This window comes from Anas acuta, chromosome 10, assembly GCF_963932015.1.
Source record: "Anas acuta chromosome 10, bAnaAcu1.1, whole genome shotgun sequence".
NCBI lineage: Eukaryota > Metazoa > Chordata > Aves > Anseriformes > Anatidae > Anas > Anas acuta.
Genome location: NC_088988.1, coordinates 4,829,080 through 4,845,821, shown reverse-complemented (window position 1 = coordinate 4,845,821; position 16,742 = coordinate 4,829,080). Strand labels below are relative to the sequence as shown.

The 16,742-nt window shown below is 41.1% G+C and overlaps 1 protein-coding gene across 6 annotated transcripts in view; it reads left to right on the top strand.

Moving 5' to 3' along the window:
• The first annotated feature begins 2,451 nt into the window (after nt 1-2,451).
• The window catches only part of PLCG2 (phospholipase C gamma 2), a 72,296-nt gene continuing 58,005 nt past the window's right edge, over nt 2,452-16,742 (top strand). The window contains exons 1-3 of one of the 6 annotated variants that reach the window (XM_068693218.1): nt 2,452-2,495; nt 2,614-2,707; nt 15,235-15,473. In XM_068693218.1, coding sequence (XP_068549319.1) covers nt 15,278-15,473 — 196 coding nt within the window. In that variant the 5' untranslated portion in view covers nt 2,452-2,495; nt 2,614-2,707; nt 15,235-15,277. Of the gene's footprint in view, nt 2,496-2,613; nt 2,708-8,070; nt 8,183-9,660; nt 9,884-10,067; nt 10,090-10,153; nt 10,259-15,234; nt 15,474-16,742 lie in introns of those variants that run through there. The other 5 variants (XM_068693219.1, XM_068693217.1, XM_068693216.1 and 2 more) reach the window with 5 other exon arrangements.

Sequence of the window (16,742 nt, the reverse complement as noted above, 5' to 3'; positions counted from 1 at the left end):
GCATGCAGATCGAGTTCCAGGTATTTCAGCCAACTGTACTGTTCAGGGACTATTGCTGTGAGCTTCTGAGTGCATTAATTTTTCTGCTGCATTCATTTTTCCTGAACATCTACAGCAGTAAAGTTTATCAGCTAGTTTACTGTTAGTACGTAATGATCATGAAAGGCGATTAAAAGCCATTTCTTAACTTAAAGACATGCGGCTGATTCTCTCTTTTCCATTACTTGCAGTATTCGTAATGTCGGTTTTGGACTTGTGTTTTCAGATACCTTTGCCCTCTCGTTATCTACATGGGCCAACCCTGAATTGCTTCCCTTTTTGCTTCTTGTTTTTGTTTTGGCAGATCAATATGGTTTTGTTCTCCGGTGGTGCTTGCAGAGCAGCTGCACAAACACTTGTGCCAGCGGCAGGGAGCAGTCGGGGTAGAGCTGGCAGGAGGCAGAAGCAGGAGGGACTGCCTCTTTTCATTACAAGTGCTGGATGAAGATGTACGTGAAACTTCAGCTTTAAACCGATTACGCCTCAGCTCTTTACCTGTGGGAACAGAGTTAATAATCTCCGATTACTTTCCTGTCCTGTTGCCTGCTATTACCTCTGCTGCATTACAGCGGAGCGCTGGCTTTTGCTAAAACCCCTGTGCATTTCTATAATAACTGCAGCTGCAGTTGCAAAACCTTTGACTCCAAATTGCATTCTTCATTGTGAACCATGAAGTCCATTGATAGCTTAGCTAACTATATGTGAACTCTAATTTTGCATTTTTAGCTAAGAAAATATTTTCTTGCATACTTCTGTTCTCTGAGAACAACGTGAAATAAAAATATCTGTCTTCTAAATACCCAGCCCCAGACTTCCTGACTGACCCACTATGAACCACTGCTGCTCTGCACACATTATTTCCTCTCTTTGAAAGAAAAAGAAGAAAGAAAACACAGAAAAAATTACCCACAGTCTGGCAACACCTTGCTTTTCCATTTGCCTCATCTCTATTTTCAGGGGGTAGCAAGCTGCTCTTTACAAGCAGACAAGTCAAAAAGCATCTATTTCTCCTGCTTGAGTCTTTTCTGACTCCCTTCTCTGGTCTCCTCCCCAGCACCAAAGCAACTGTCTGATGTCCACTGCCGGAAGAGGCTGAAAACATTTTGTTTTTCCCTGTTAGTAAAGATTTTCTTCTGCTGTAACTTTCATTTGGCTATTTTCTTAGCAAAACATATCCATTCTGCAGCAGCACTGCTAATGCAATGCCAAGAGCTACAAGTCTGGCTGTTGTTAGACTACAGAAACTGTCAGAAAGCAACTTTAGCTCTTGTCTTTGCTTTGTGACTGAGTCTTTCCTTCCACAGGAGTACCCAAAGTCTCCTCTTCCCTCTGATGGCTTTTGTCATCAAGGCAGCAGCTCCGCACGCTGCCTCCATCTGTGCTGCCAGACCCGTGAAAGCTGGTGCCTGTCACCTGTGGGGATCAGGTTTTTGTTACTTTTTTTTTTTTTTTTAGGAGAGCCCTGTAAGGAGCTACATCTCCTGTTATATTTCTGCATGCTTCCCCGCCCCCCCCCCAGTTTTGTATATTTTAGTTCTAGTCAAATGGTGTCATACTTTGTTTTCATAAAATACCTCAAAAATATCTGTTTCAGCCTATATGAACATCGGTTTGATACAAATATTTGGATTCTGTTTTAATCTGTTTAAAAACTGTTATTTCTTTACAAATAGATTTATGTATATTTGTTGATTTATAAAGCTGTAAAGTATGACTACTCTTTGCATATAAATTGATAGAAAACTAGTATTATTCAGTTTCAACAATTTCATTATTTTCAGTGGAATAAAAAATGGTCAAAACTTTCAAGCATTGACTGATAATCTATTTCCATCCTATTTTAATCTATTTCCCACTGGGGTAACCAGCTAGGTGTTGTCTTCTGCTCTAATCTTAAAATCCTATGTTCCACATGTAAACCATTTTTTTCCAGACAGCATATCTCGAACCAGAAATGTATGCTTTCAATTTTCATTTTTTTTTTTTTTTTTTCCTGAGGATTAAAGGTATTAAATGTTTTACTTAAAGCCCAGTTGTTGGAATCGCTAGGGTCCATGAAACTCTCAGCGTTTCTTAAAAAAGTAAATTATGAACTCCCTTGGTTGCAGACAAATTTTAAAAACATGAAGAGAGGGCATCCCAAAGGCTTAGAAACCAGAGATCAAAGAATTCAAAATTTACCTGAGACAAAATAAAAACTGTGACAACTGTTGCATTTATCACAGGCAGGGGCATTATTAATGTGTTATTAATATGTGATGGTAGTGACCTGTCATGAAAGAGCTCAGCTCATAAAGACGGTGAAAGAGGAGAGAGTCTTGCTGGTGAAAAGTGACACACTTCATGTGTTCCACTTTCCTTCTTATAACTTCCTTTTTCTTTTTTTTTTTTTTTTTCTGCTAGCAACAGCCGTAACAAAATCTGCCCTTTAGAAGGAGAAGAGACTGTCATCACAGGTGACAGATTTTTTTTTTTTTAAATTGTTATTATTTATTTAATTTTATATTAAACAAAAGGCTCAGGTTGGTGAGATTTTGTGTGCTTAAGGGGTCTTAACAGTAAGCTTTTACCCAGGTGGAATCAGAGCACAAAGAGGAAGAAACCTCCGTTTGACACTGCCTAGCTAATCTCAGCAGTATATCATTCATTATTCTGCACAGGATTAAAGGTAAGCTCTGTATTGCGGCCTTTGAGACTCAGCAGGGCAGATATCCTTCACAGAAATGGGGTCAAATAATTCCTGATGTGTGGCAGAAAGGTTCTGGAGTGAAGACAGTTGGGTTTAAATTACCTGGCAGAGCCCTCTGTGTTCTAGTTTTTGCCTTCCCTCATGTAAAGTAAATGTTTTTTGTAGCTTAGCTCCAGAATAAAAGGACTGTCTTAATCATACAGGAAATGTAAAAGACATTTTCCTTGAAAGAGGGAGTGGTGTCTTAAAATTACTAGTCCAGTCTAAGGAAAGAAAGTGGAGGAATCAGTCTATGTGTGTGTGAAATTTCTAAGGCTAGAAAATAACCGACCTATTTTTAATTCATTCCAATTTGGAGATCAGGCTAAATAAGCATTTGCAAATTCACATTCTTAGATTCTTCATTTATTCTAGATTTGACTCCTAATAAATGAGAGAATTTTTCTCTTGAAGGTTATTTTCTCATGTTTTTCTCTCTGTTGTAAAAGTGCAAATCTAATGTTTGTTCTTAAGAGAGCTTACACAATATATAAATTAGATTTTCAGTCAAATGTTGTTAACTGAGAAGGTTTTGATAGCTGGTACTTACAAATGTATTGTGAAGTATCTGAATTCTGTTGCACAAATGAAATCTGGTGGGAGATGTGCAAAGTGTCTTACACAAAGTCTTTAAAATAAGTAAAATAGTGTGACTGTACCTACGTATGAAAACTTGTATTTGAGAAATGGAGCATATCACATGATGGATGATATCTGTTTGAATTGCTGAAAAATGGATCTTTTGCAAACAGAAGTTCTTCTGAAGATGCAAAGTTAAATTTACTCAGCACGGGTACTCAGGAGACCATTATAACAGAACGTGGGCCCCAGCAAATTTGCACAGGCTGCAATATCACATCTTAGCCACCTGCCAGCCTGGGAGTGGAGTACACAGCAGACCCTAACACAACTACTTCCATTTGTTCTGCAGGCTTGAGGGCAGCTTGAGAAACAAGAAAACTTAAGCAGCCTATCCTGAATCTCTAATTTTTTCAGGCTTTTAATAGTTAATAGACATATCTATGTTTTCTCCTTTTTTTTACCCTGTTTTTTAAAAATTGTTAATAAATATGTTAATAAGACTGGGCCCCTATGCCAGGGTCTGTCACACCTCACTCAGTACCAACTCCTACCTTGATCTGTTGACGCACAGGATCTCTAACGCTGTATGTTAAAAAGATGTTTATCATAAAAAGTAGAACAGAAGGTTTTGACCCTTTTATGTGACTCATTCAGTTATAACTACAGTGCATAAAGATAACAGCAGTTGCAGTAACGATTTGCATTCTATGCAAACATGCTGATCACAGAGATACACCAGATGGACTCTCTTCCAAGGCACAGGCGCCTGCAATGCATATCCCAGAAGAGTGTCTCTCATCCTACCCCTATTCAGAAAAAAACCTCTCAAGTACCTCATTAGTTTTTCAATCGTGTTTTCATTTCAGTGAAATTTTGATGTGTGTTTTACATGATTGCATGCTTATCTGTAAATAGGACCAGTGTGCTCGCTCTGTCCTCAGTTAATTCTAATGCCAGAGGGCTTTTCTAAACTTTTCTGATGCAGCGTGTGACGGATTAAAGCTGATCTTTGCATGAGTGAGCACTGATGCAAGAAACTTCTCCTCCCTTCCTGTGTGCCTGGAGGGAAGGCCTTAGACTATAATAAATCCCTGCAATCAGCCATGTGTAGAGTAGAAAAAGACTGGGGCTACATCTGTCTAATGGTCCCAGAAGAACTTCCACCCACAGCAGCTAAGCCAATGTTAAGAAGTACTTAGCAGAATGAGAGGAAAATGGGAAGTGATCAGTGAGAGAGCACGTTGCAGCAGTGCTCGGTTTGTTCCTCCCATCGTCACAGCACGCTGTACGGTCCCACCACGGCGCCTGTGACTTTAGTTCAGAGCAGTGGTGAAACGCTCCAGTCTAGCCTTGCTCATCGCCGTGCCTGGCCTGCCTGAAGTCGTGCTTCTTTCCACCTCTCTGAGCTTGAAGGGATGACGAGTGAGAGCAGGAGGCTACAGCACATGATAACAGAGCGCTTTGCTCTCCTGAGCTCACCTGTGGTGCTGCTCTGCAGTGGGGAAAAATGAAAGGTTGGAAGATAACTAGAGGGAAGATCTGGACTTTTTCTTGCTGAGTGGCAATTCACCTAGTTGAAAAATATTGCCAGATGCTTTTTCTTGTCGTTGTTCACCTGCAGTCACATTCTTTTTCTGAAGGATTTTCATTTGATTGGCTTAAAAAGCATAGACGGAAAGTTTACCTGGTTCCCTGCTGAGTCTCCTGCAGCTTTGTTCTGCTGAGGCCTTGGTAAGGCAGAATTGCTCGCTCTCAGCGGTGCTGGTGAAGAGCTGCTGGCATTGTGCTGCTGTGGATGCAGTGACTGTAGTATTTCATGTTTCATCTGAAGGTGTAACTGCAGGCCCTATAAATACACTGGTGTTATGCACAGCTGGCAAAACCAGTCCAAGACACTGAGTGAACAGTTAGCCAGCTAATACGTGTACAGAAAAACCACATTTAATTCACATATTCTCACATCTATTTTTAGTTTTTGATTGATCATCCCAAATCACATGACAAGAGTTTCTGCTAAACTGAAACTTTTTAAAAAAAAACGTTGTTCTGAGAAATGAAAAGTGTTTATTTATTTATTTATTTATTTTCCTGGAATAGCTAGTTTTGCTATGAGGAAACACCATTCCTAAGACGGGTCACTGGTATTAAACCTGGAAGACGTTCTGCCCTAGGCTTGCTGCTGCTGTGAGATCTCTGGTAAACCTCCTCACTCTCCACGTGGGCCTCGATTCCTTTGAAAATGTGAAATGATGATTTCTATTCCTTTTTAAAATTGTTTTGACATATATAAATGAAAATTGTTTCAGAAATGCCAAGGGGTATTATCCTACCAAGTTTTCAGGACAGTAATTCTTCATGTTTTTTTTTTTTAAACCTGGTGCTTGCAAGTAACAAGGGACAAGGTGAGTTAAGTGAGAAGTGGTTGAATGTTTTAGGACTCAGGCAAACATCACAGCAGGCAACAGGCCTGCCACTTACAAGCACAGCATCCGTTCCTTCATGTAAGGTTTTCTGTTAGCTACTTTAGTTTATTTTAAATCAATATTTACTTTAAATATTGTGATTGTGACAATAATTTACCAAGATTAAAAAGAAAATATGATAAGAATGAAGCCAAGTAAAGACTAGAACGCTTTCACTTTTTTTTTTTTTTAATAAGTGCACTTCGCAAGGAGTCCAAACCCCTCTATGTTGTGAAGATGTGCTGAGGCTGTTGTATTGTCAGATGGCATGAACATGTTTGAGGCTGCCTCCTCGGAAAGTTCATTGCTTGAGTTGTGCTCCTGCAGCTGGACAATACTCTGAGATCGGATTCAGCTACAAAGGTGCTTTGAGACACTAAAGGTGATGATTACAACTTGATCAAGGCTTCCTGCCATAGCTGAAGGTTCTAGAATAGGCCAGCTGGGCAATGCCTGCTAGGCCACTGCAAGCAACCTCCAGTCTAGGACTAGCCTTGGTTACTAGGCACTGTACTTAAACAACTTCATTTTCTATGGCCAGGGAAGAACTTGGACAAAATAGATGACTTTAAATGAAGAGGAGCTATAAAAGAACAAGCCAGTCCTTAGTGATCACAGATTTCTCCCCTCACAAACTGGCACTTGCTTTCTGACAGAGAGCAGGATTGATGTGTAATCCTGGTATGGTAGCATGCAAGTTCTCTTGGCAACAGGTTTAAAGTCTGTTTCAGAGTCCTGCAGAGGAAAAGTTCATAAAAGAAAAGCTTGAAAAATAACTTTTCTCTATGAAGCCTCTGCTTATAGGTTTCACAGAAAATCTAGCTGAGGCTATGCACTCCTGCCAAGGAGTTCAAGTGCTCTGATGGTGAGCAAATACTTAGACTAGATACTCTTATCAGTGACAGTCTCTAAAATATTTGTTCCTCATGCCCAATGGCTCTTTAATATTTCTTACAAGTGGGGATTGATGGGATAAAGCTATTCAACTTCAATCCTCTACACAAAAGCTTTATTTTCTTTGTGGCTCCTGTGAGGAAATGGCACCAGTTTTGTGACCATTATTTATTCTATCCATGAGGCTGTCTTGCCAGGCCTGTGAACCTCTTTTGTGCCTTGTTTATTCTTCAGGGAAGTAATCAACACTTCATTACCAAATATGACAATAAGACAGGGTTGAAGCTACTAATGCTGTAATTAAGAAAGTGTCAATGTCAAGCCTATAAATTCCCTTTTTTGGGGGATTTATGACTGACATGAAAAAATGTACTCCCAACTGAGAACTCTCTTTGGATCTTACAGTATGAATTTTGATTATATTTAACAATGTGAAGAACATTTACATTGATAATGTAAATTATCAAAAGAAGGTTAAGCTGAAAAAAAAAAAAAGAAAAAAAAAAGAAAAAATATTCTAGTGGTTAACCTTTTAAACACAAAGGCTTTTCTGGGGTCAGGCTCTTCAACTCAAAGGACAAATTTCCCCACAACTCTTCCCAGCCCACATGTATAAACAATTTTTTTTTTTTTTTGTTACAAAAAACAATGCCATGCCGCCTGATAATTATCTGTGACTTCAAGGTCCATACTCTTTACAGGGAATTCTGTTGTCCACTTGGGAGGTCCCACTTTCAAGGTTTGAAAGTTGGATGGCAGGAGCTGCTGATTCTGACAGTAACTTTGAATCTTCTGCTGTGATTGTGAGGGAATCTGAGTACTCTTACTTCTAGTGTACTGGATGTGCTGAGCAATAGCCACTCTTATAGTGCTTTTTTTTTTTTTTTTTTTTTTTAGGATTGGTTATCCCATCTATATGTCCAAGATTTTGTTACAATCAGCAATTTTTGGAACTCAGTGTTATGATCTCCACTGAAACTGATTTTGTTCCACATACATTATTTCCTTTGACTGTCTCACAACTCTCCAGCTTCAAGAAAGTTTTATCAGTGAAGCCTAAGGTTGTGCCAGAAATGTTGTGAATTGGTAGGTTTTAGTCTTTCAGGGCACCACTGAGGCTCAACCACACCGAAGTATGTCTAGACCTAAGTCTGCTATGTTTTGCAGCCCTGCTTAACTTCTGCAGCAAAGACTCTGAATATCATAAAGATGGTCAACTCCGTGCCTTTGTGGCTTGTGGGTTGCTCAAGGGTGGTTCCTCTGCTGCAGCTATGCCATATGACTGGTGAGGAGACTTGGTACTAGTGAAGCAGTAGAAGGAGGGGCTGCTGAGGCTGATATTTGCTGAAACTCAGATTCACTGCCAACGTATCCAGATTAACACTGCATCTGACAGATGGGATTCAAAGAATTCTGTTATCTCCTGCCTGTAAAATGCCTGGGATCACCCGCACCTTGTAGCTCTCTGTGGTGTATGGTATGTGCCTTGTGGCTTGGGTCGTATGAATGTTCTGGTATTCAGCTTTGCAGCTGGGGAAGTTGGCCACTTGATGCTAGCATTCTGTCGCCATTCATATAATTTCAAAGGCAGCTTCAATATAAAACACTCCAGGTTTTAATGATCAAGAGCTAAAAACAAACTTTGGGAGACATGTTGATATGATTGATACATATTCTGCTATTCTCATTCTTTTAGTGTCATGTCTCCTGTAAGATGTTCTGTGAACTTGTAACTACATCACACATTATAAAGAAACATTTCCCAGGTCTGGCACCTGAAAAAATCTGAAGAGTCTTCAGCAAGATGGCTCATGAAACAGTGAACAATGACAAGATTATAATTGTCATATTTTTATTTTGCTTTTAAAAGGATCCTTTCACAGATAATCAGGTTTTATTTTATTTTTTTTTCCTTTTGTGGTGGTGGTGTTTCGAATGCATTCGTCAGTTTCTGGTCCTGAGTCATACTCATTTGAAATCTTTTGGTGCTTTTACCTATGGTAAGGGTTTGTTAGCTTGTCTTTGGGAAGAGTTTCCCAAATTGCTCCTTACAGCTTTTGCTGGATACAAGGAACATTTTTTTTCTTTCTCTTTCTGAGCTAAGCATTTTTGTAGCATCGCTCTTGGTGTTGTAGAACTTCTTGTTGATACCCCATTCCAGGTATTAGAATGCTTCAGTAGCTTTGGCATGCATAGGGTAGAATTATTAGTAAGTGTTTTACTGAGTAAGATAGTGTTTGACTACTGTTCAACCATTTATGAAGCTGACAGAAATTCTTGAAAACATTTCTCTTGTCGGTAGATTAGATCTGATTCCAAGTCTGACTGCTAAGAGGCATGTCCTTTTCAATCCTTTTTTTTTGCTAGCTACCAGGGTTGGAAGGACAGCAGGTGAAGAGCTCTCTCTAATAGACTTAACCTGTGTTTGGAAAGCAGCACGTGGAATATGGATTTTGCCACAGCAACATGGAGTGGCCCTTGCCAAATTGTCCACAACTTCCTCTGCATGGGCAGAATGGGGAGATCCATTGCTTGCAAACACTGTGCCATCTCTAGTTTTGCTTCCTAGGCATTTTTTTTTGTTTGTTTGAGGAGCAGCCAAGTGCGTCAACTTCATATCCCTGCTTCTGCGGCTTCCTGCTACCACACGCTCGAAAGATCATCGCGAGCAGGAATCGCACGGAGCTTTGAGCACTTCATGAAAACTGTGATGGGTTAATGATCACCTAGGGCACACAAACACCTGCTTCTCACAGGGGCTTCGGCAACAAGGCCTCGCACGGGGGCACGGCGAGGGGGACAGGGGCGGCTGAAGGGGACAGGGGCGGCTGAAGGGGACAGGGGCACGGCCCTGAGGGGAGGCGGCAGCAGGGAGCTGGTCCCCGGGGGAGCTGGAAACACGGGGGGCGAGGAGGGACGGGACCGAGCCCCTTCTCCTTCTCCTCAGGCAGGCAGGGGACGCCCTGAGGGGCAGTACGCCAGTAGGTGGCCGGCGGCGCCCCGCCTCTTCCCGGTTCGGGCAGAAGCAGAAGTGGGAGCCCCGGCGGGGCGCGGCGACACCGGCACCGCCACCTCCCGGACAGCCACCGGCCCCTCCAGCAGGTGGGGGCTCGGGGTGGGCAGGGCGGCTGTGGCGGTGGTGGCTGTGGTGGCGGCGGGGGGCTGCTCCCCGCGGCAGGTGAGGGGGCGGGCGGCTGCGGGGAGGGGAGAGGAGGGCGGAGAGGAGGTGGGCGAGGGCATGGGGCGGCTTTGGGGCGGCTTTGGGGCGAAGGGGACAGGGGGAGGCTGGCAGAGGGGACGCTGCCTGCCTGCACCTTGCAGCTGGACGCTGCCTGCTGCAGGCTGGCTGGGGAAGGAGGGAAGGAGGAAACCTTCTCAGGCGTGGTGGGTGCCTGATGGGGGTCCAGGGGTGAGGAGGGAAGCCCCCCTGCGAAGAGCCGTGCGTTGATTTCTGTTAATTAGTGGAGCCGTGGGTACCCGTGCTGGTGGTGCTGTGGTGAGGCGGTGTCCAAAATGCACCTGAAGGCAGAGCGAGGGGCCAAGGATGCAGCAGGTCTTGTATAAATTGAGGTTTCGGTGCACAGAGCATAGGGGAAAACAGCAACTGACCAGGATTGCACTTCTTGGGCCACCTGGAGCAGGAAGGCACCTGCTGTGTCCTGTGGTTGGAGCTAAGAGTGGGGGTTCAGCAGTGCTCATCTGAGATGTTCTTTGCCAACCTGTACCTTTGTGATTTGACTTTTCTCAGTTTTTCCTCGCTTTCCCTGCTCTATCAGATGTCTGCTAGGCAAGAATTGTAGATGATCTTCAGAAAGGGTTTGCTTTTGAAATTCAGGAGTACTGTAATGAAGGAAAACTAAATATGCAGCTTTGGGGGTGGACGGAATCGGTTAATTTCCATGTCTGTGTTCGCTTGTTTCCTTGCAATGAGCCTTTCCGACTTTAGTTCGAAGTATTCAGGTTCTTTGGTAAAAGACAATGTAGAAATTGCTCCTGTGTCACAATGCAAAAAGTAACAAATGGTCCCAATTCTGCGTGGCATACAGGATACCAATATTTTCACACCTATGGTGCTTACAGTTAAAAGTAAAGTAATGTATCTGTGTCTAAACTACAGTTTGTGGCATGTTTATGTGATGACTGGATCACTCGTTGAATCATTTGAATGATGCTGGACCTCCCTGCTTTAGGCATCAGTACTTCTGTAGTTCTGAGCAGCAATGCTTTTATTTCACTCAAAGGTGTCCTGTAGCTCATGCTCCTCTGGTGTAGTGGCATCCAGATACTGTGTTGATGAGGGTTATAATGGAGTTTTGCTGAGTGAATGGACCGAAATATTGTAGATTCAAATATTTGTGCAGTGATGAGTGTAAGAAGGCTGGGGGGCACCCATGTGTAGGTCTAAGAAGATTCTCAATACTGAAAAGGCTATGAAGGGCTTCCTTGAGCTCTTCTGGGAGGTCTGGTGTGTTTCACTGCTAGGAAGCTTCCTGTGGTGTTCCTTGTAAGTTACTCCCAAACTGGAACAGGTAGATGAAACAATGAAGGAATGGTCACGTAGGTTGATGAAATGCTATGATATTTTTGCCACCTGTTTATTGATGAAGTAGGTATCCTCAGCTGCAGTATTGTTTCAGAGTAAGTTTAAAACCTGGCTTAGAATGTAAGGTAGACTAAAAACAGCATTCACTCTCTTTTAAGAAGGAAGAGCTACTTTAAAAGGGGAAGTCCAGTATATTATATTCAGCGGAAACTGTTTAAGAAGCCACCTCTGAAAGGCAGTTCCTTTGCACTAGGGGACTGAGCTCTCAAAAATGCTTCATTGCCTTTTATTAAGCAGCTATATTTAGAAATTCTTTTTGATGTTGCTGTAAGGTATGCTTCATTTTACAGCTACAACTTGTACTGCAACAGGCTCAGCAGATGTATGTTTTGTTATATTCTCCTGAAAAAAAATATCCTTTTACAAGTTGAGTTTTATTGTTGAGTTTTATTGTTGCTGTGCAGTATTACTGAAATGGTTAAATGTTGTTCCAATCACAACATGTTTGTTTCACTACAGTTCTTAATGAGGGAGCAAAATGAGAACACTAGGTTTCTTTTATTTGCTTTCTCCTTTTTGAAAGCCAGGCACCGTTCAAAGACTTGTAACTTTAATTTTTGCTCCTTGCACTTCTGTTATTATAAGTCACTGTAATAACAGAAAAAACAAATGTAAGACGAGATGACTGTGGCTATCTTGTGAGATGCAAGGCCGTGATAATTTCTATGATAATCTGACTGGTCCCAAGGGGTCAAAAAGGATCCGTTACATTCTGACTAAAATTCGCCATTGCTTACAACCCTTAAAAGTTGTCCAAAGTTCTCAGTTGTGTACATACATATATTTTTCAGTACCAGTAAGAAAACAGAGTATCCTTTTCTTACACAGTAACAAGCTCATAGATATTAAACATGATATAACCTGTACGATGCTTTGCAAAACATGGAGTAAGGCACGGTTCCTGCTCTAGAGGAACTTCAGGTTCAGTGTGGGCAATGCAGAAAAGGCCTCTCTGCAGGTAAGGAGGGACTGTCGGTTGCTTTTCTGTTAGCTTGAGAAAAAAAAAAGTGTTTACTGAAGTGGTAGAATTTTAAAATGGATTGGAAAAATTGCAGCGGGCAGCTTCAAAGTCTGACAGATGGGACTGAAAGCAGTTGGTGACACGATGTTGAAAGACAGCTTTGTGGTATTAATGAGAAAGAGCAGAAAAGAGAGTGAAGAGCATGTCAGGAGCCCGTGACATGGGGCGAGGGGGAGGAGGGCTGGAAGAAGTTACGAAGGGGAAGCGAGAAGTGGCATGGTCAAATTAGTTATCAACACGGAAACTGAAACTGTTTGTGATGGAGAGTAGTGGACTGAGGGGAGAGGAAGAGAGCCCAAGGGGATGCTGTGCCTGGTGGCTCAGCGTGCCTGTTGCACGGACGTTCAGCTGGTCACTTAAACCTGTCCTGCTCAGGGATGGGGTAAAGGGGAAAGATTGGCAGCAAAATGGGCAAAAATGGTATCTTGGGTGAAAATGATATCACTTCCTTCTTTGTGCGTGGATGAAAAAGCAGGTTCCAGGGCACTCTGTTTGTAAATAAGCTTGCTGAGAAGTAATCAAGCTTGTAATTAGCTGTTTGTGGGTGGGACCAGAGCACGGAAACTTGCTAATATTTATGAGAGTTACTGCATGCACGTCTCTCTTTTGCCCGTTTTGTGCCAAGATGTGCTCTGAGTGTATGCATGCAAATACTGGTGAGGAAAAACACTCTGTTGGGAGAGGCATAGCCATGGAGTTTTAAAAGTGTGTAAGCTGATGTACTTTAGACATTGCCAAGATTTCTGTCAGTATTTGTATTTAACTCATATTTTCCCTTCATTTTCTTTACTGTTCTAAACAAGACAGTCACCTGGTTTAAACTCTCACGTAGGTCATGTGCTATAAGAGTTTACGCAAGCTGATGTTACTGCTTCTGGTGTTACCTTGTCATTGGACAGCTAGGCCTTAATCATCAGCATTTTTTCACAGCTCTTCCTGGTGTAATATGAAGATGACAGCTACATGGGCTACAGAGCCCTTGAGGCTCCTCAGATTTGGGAATTCTCTTCAAACACAAGTTGATGCTTCTGTGATAAGTCAGGGCAAGAAGAGCAACGAACTTTCTGCAGCTGGGATGCAGTAGGGATGGTATTTTGACTGTCTGGTGATAGTATTGTGAATATAAACAAAATGGGGGAAAGGAGGATGATTTTGATTGTACTTCAAAACCTCTTTTTCCATATCAATAGCATGATCATTAATACTAAGGACAAAATTGATTTCTAGATTTTTTTTTTACAGTTGCAGAAATTAAATTGCCCTCAGTTTCCAGAGCTAAAGATTTAACTTCAGCATAACATAGAATTCATAAAGTTTTTATTGGGCATAAATCCATAAGTACCTGAAAACAATAAAGAAACTTTTATAGGAATGGTGATTTCTGAAAAGAGCTAGTACTGTCTCTGTCAGAAAAAAATCTGCATGAACAAAGATTTAATGATATTTAGTTCCCTATAAAATGGTAAGTAAAAGCTGATCTGATACTTGAGAGGATCTCAGTAGGCTTGAAGTGATTCTTTTTCTGATGTATTTTGAGACTCCTAAAGTCTTCAAATCAAGGTAAATATAATCAGGTTTTGTACTTTGTTTAAGGGAGTCTATTCTACATTGGATCTACCAGTAACAGTTACTCTTTCTGGGGAGAAACTGGTATTTGCTATTTGCAGACTTCAGAGATTCTTTTTTGCTTCGTAGTGCTATGAACTTTTTGTTGCTGGTTTTTTTTTTTTTTTTTTGGTTAAAGTGTATTTAGACAGAATATGTGATGCATTAAACTTGCATTGCATATTTGATGTGCATGTATAATGTGTCAGTGATACACTTAAGTACAGAAAACCTGCTCGATGTGGCAGAGGCGGATAAGATTCATAATTGTACTTGGTACCCTTTCTGGCTAACTGTTCACAGGTTGTTTGTTTAACTGTCCCAGGAAGTAATCCTTCCTTGGGCACTGGTTATACCTGTGAAAAAGCTGGAGTCATGGTGAGTGAAATAAACAGTTGTCGTGAAAACAATCTGTGCAGTATAATTGCTTTTACACTATGTTTCTGTCTGCTCTCCTAATGTTAGTTAAACACATCAGAAAATACTATAGAGATGGTGACTATTGCTCGTTTAGAATAGGTGTATAATAGAGTTCTGCTTTAGGTTGAACACGTTTTCATGCTTCCAGCGTGTTCTTTAGTTTTGTTTATTCTTAAATACTCTGGAACGTAAAGGATTTATTTGTTATAACCTAGGTGTTGTTTATACTGGCATTTCAATGTTTTGTACTCTTTGTAGTTATTGTTCTTTTGTCCAATTACTCGGGTAGAATTCTATTTGCTATTTCTTCCTGGTCTTTTATTTTTTTTTCCCCCTTCATGTTTATGTCACACACTTCTATGTCATATTAGTGAGCTTTTAAAGGTGAAAGTCTATTTGTAATGGTGGGTGTATCTATGCAACTGAACATGTGCTTGCATAAGAGAATACATGGAATTATATCCTTGAATGTGATTTTATGTATTTGGGCTAAACGGAACGTAGCTTGCTTTATATTGTTGTGGAGTGCTGGGTACAGCTGTGTGAGAAGGCTGCAGGAGCAGTTAGTGTCACGGTACAGCTGGAAGAGGGGCATTGGTCTTGCAGAGGAATTGAGCAGTGGCAGCTCCACCTGGCTCTTGATGTTTAATAGAAAATAGATTTAAGTGTCACTGGTACCTCTCTTTGTGAAGACTGTTCCTACTTTGCCAGGACCCTTGCCATTTTATCCTTAATGTTCACCATGTATATGCCATGCATTTAAATGGGCAGTCTATTACCTAAAGCTATTATGTATCTCTAATTTATACAAACATAATTATAAAGAAATAAAAAAGCTGTTTTAAATACTGATTTTTTTCCCCTTTTCTGCCTTTTTCAGCACACCAAAAACTGTAAAAGTTTGATATAAAAAACCAACAAACATGTCCAGAAAGAGTATAGACTATGGGGTGCTGCCAGAGTATGAGAAAAGCCAGATCAAAAGGACCTTGGAGCTGGGAACTGTCATGACAGTATTCAGTCTTAAGAAGAGCAGTCCAGAAAGGAGGACTATACAAGTCATAATGGAAACCAGGCAGGTGGCATGGAGCAAGACGGCCGACAAGATTGAAGGTTTCTGTGAGTATTTTCAAAGCGTACCTGAACTTGGAGTTACTTAATAAATTAATATAATTGTTGAATATTGATTTAATGAGCCTTTGTTAACATAATGAAGCTTTTGGCTGAAAATAGTCTGGTAACTTGACAAGAATACAGTGAATTGGGGCAATGCAGGTGAAGAATCTTCTGCAGCTCCTTAGTTAGATACCTAACCCTTGTATGTGGTTAATGTTCTTTTTCCCTAAACCCTGCTCTCAAAGTTTTCATCCTTGAATGTGATGATGCTTGTGTTCTATGAATTGTGTTACTGAGTGAGAACTGTTTTCCATCATTAAGCACTGAGATGTCTTGTAGATCCAAACAATTAGTACTTTTTTGCCCTTCTCTCCCCAAAATCAAAACACCCAAATACAAGGAAACTGAAGTAAATGTCCCATATTCTTAAGGAAATTGTTGTTTCAGGTTAGAAATCATTACTTAGGATCATTATTGGAAAGTACCAATGACTTAGGAAGATGAAGCTGTGAGATACGAGATTGTTTGAAGGTCCCGAGTTGATAGTGTCTCTAGCTTATATCTGAACTGGTAAAATCCACTATTTATAACTAGGTGGGGAAATCGAAGGGGAATTTAAAGCTACGTAGCACTGCAAAAGCCATGGTACAAGAGTAAAGTGAAACTTGTTTTCAGTTCTCGCTGAACGTGGCTGATGTCAACCAAGTTCAACCTGCAGTTTTGGGGGCTTGTACAGTTCCCATTTCTATAATGTAATTACAGATGTTGCATATGAGCATTTGATAACTTTATTTTTGTGGGCATGATTTTATGTGCTGTTGCTAAATGGTGTTTGTCTTCTATGAATGGATTGAACAATCTGTCTGAGTTGACACTTACTGGTTGCCCTCGGCTAATACGAGAAGTTTGGAGTTGAATTTAGGAATTGAAATTGTGATAAGAACTTGGAGTTTTGAGGTGAAGAAGTAAAGGCTGAGCCAGTACACTGTAGTGGGGGAATAATTACAGCACAGGGAATCTCAGAGGTGAGACTAGAACTTACTGAGCAGAGACTGAAATTTAGGTGAGAAATAAGTTGATCGATGCCTGAGAGAAGAAGAGGGGTTAGGAACATGAGAGAGACTGAGGCTAAATTAAGTGTGTGTGGGGATAAGGGGCCATAGGTGTGGAGAATAAGCAGATATTTCTCCCTGTGGCCTCTTACTTTTCTGGAGGCTTGACAGTCATATGTGAATTTCAGTGGGAAGAAAAGTCTGAATTGTGTGGTGAAAG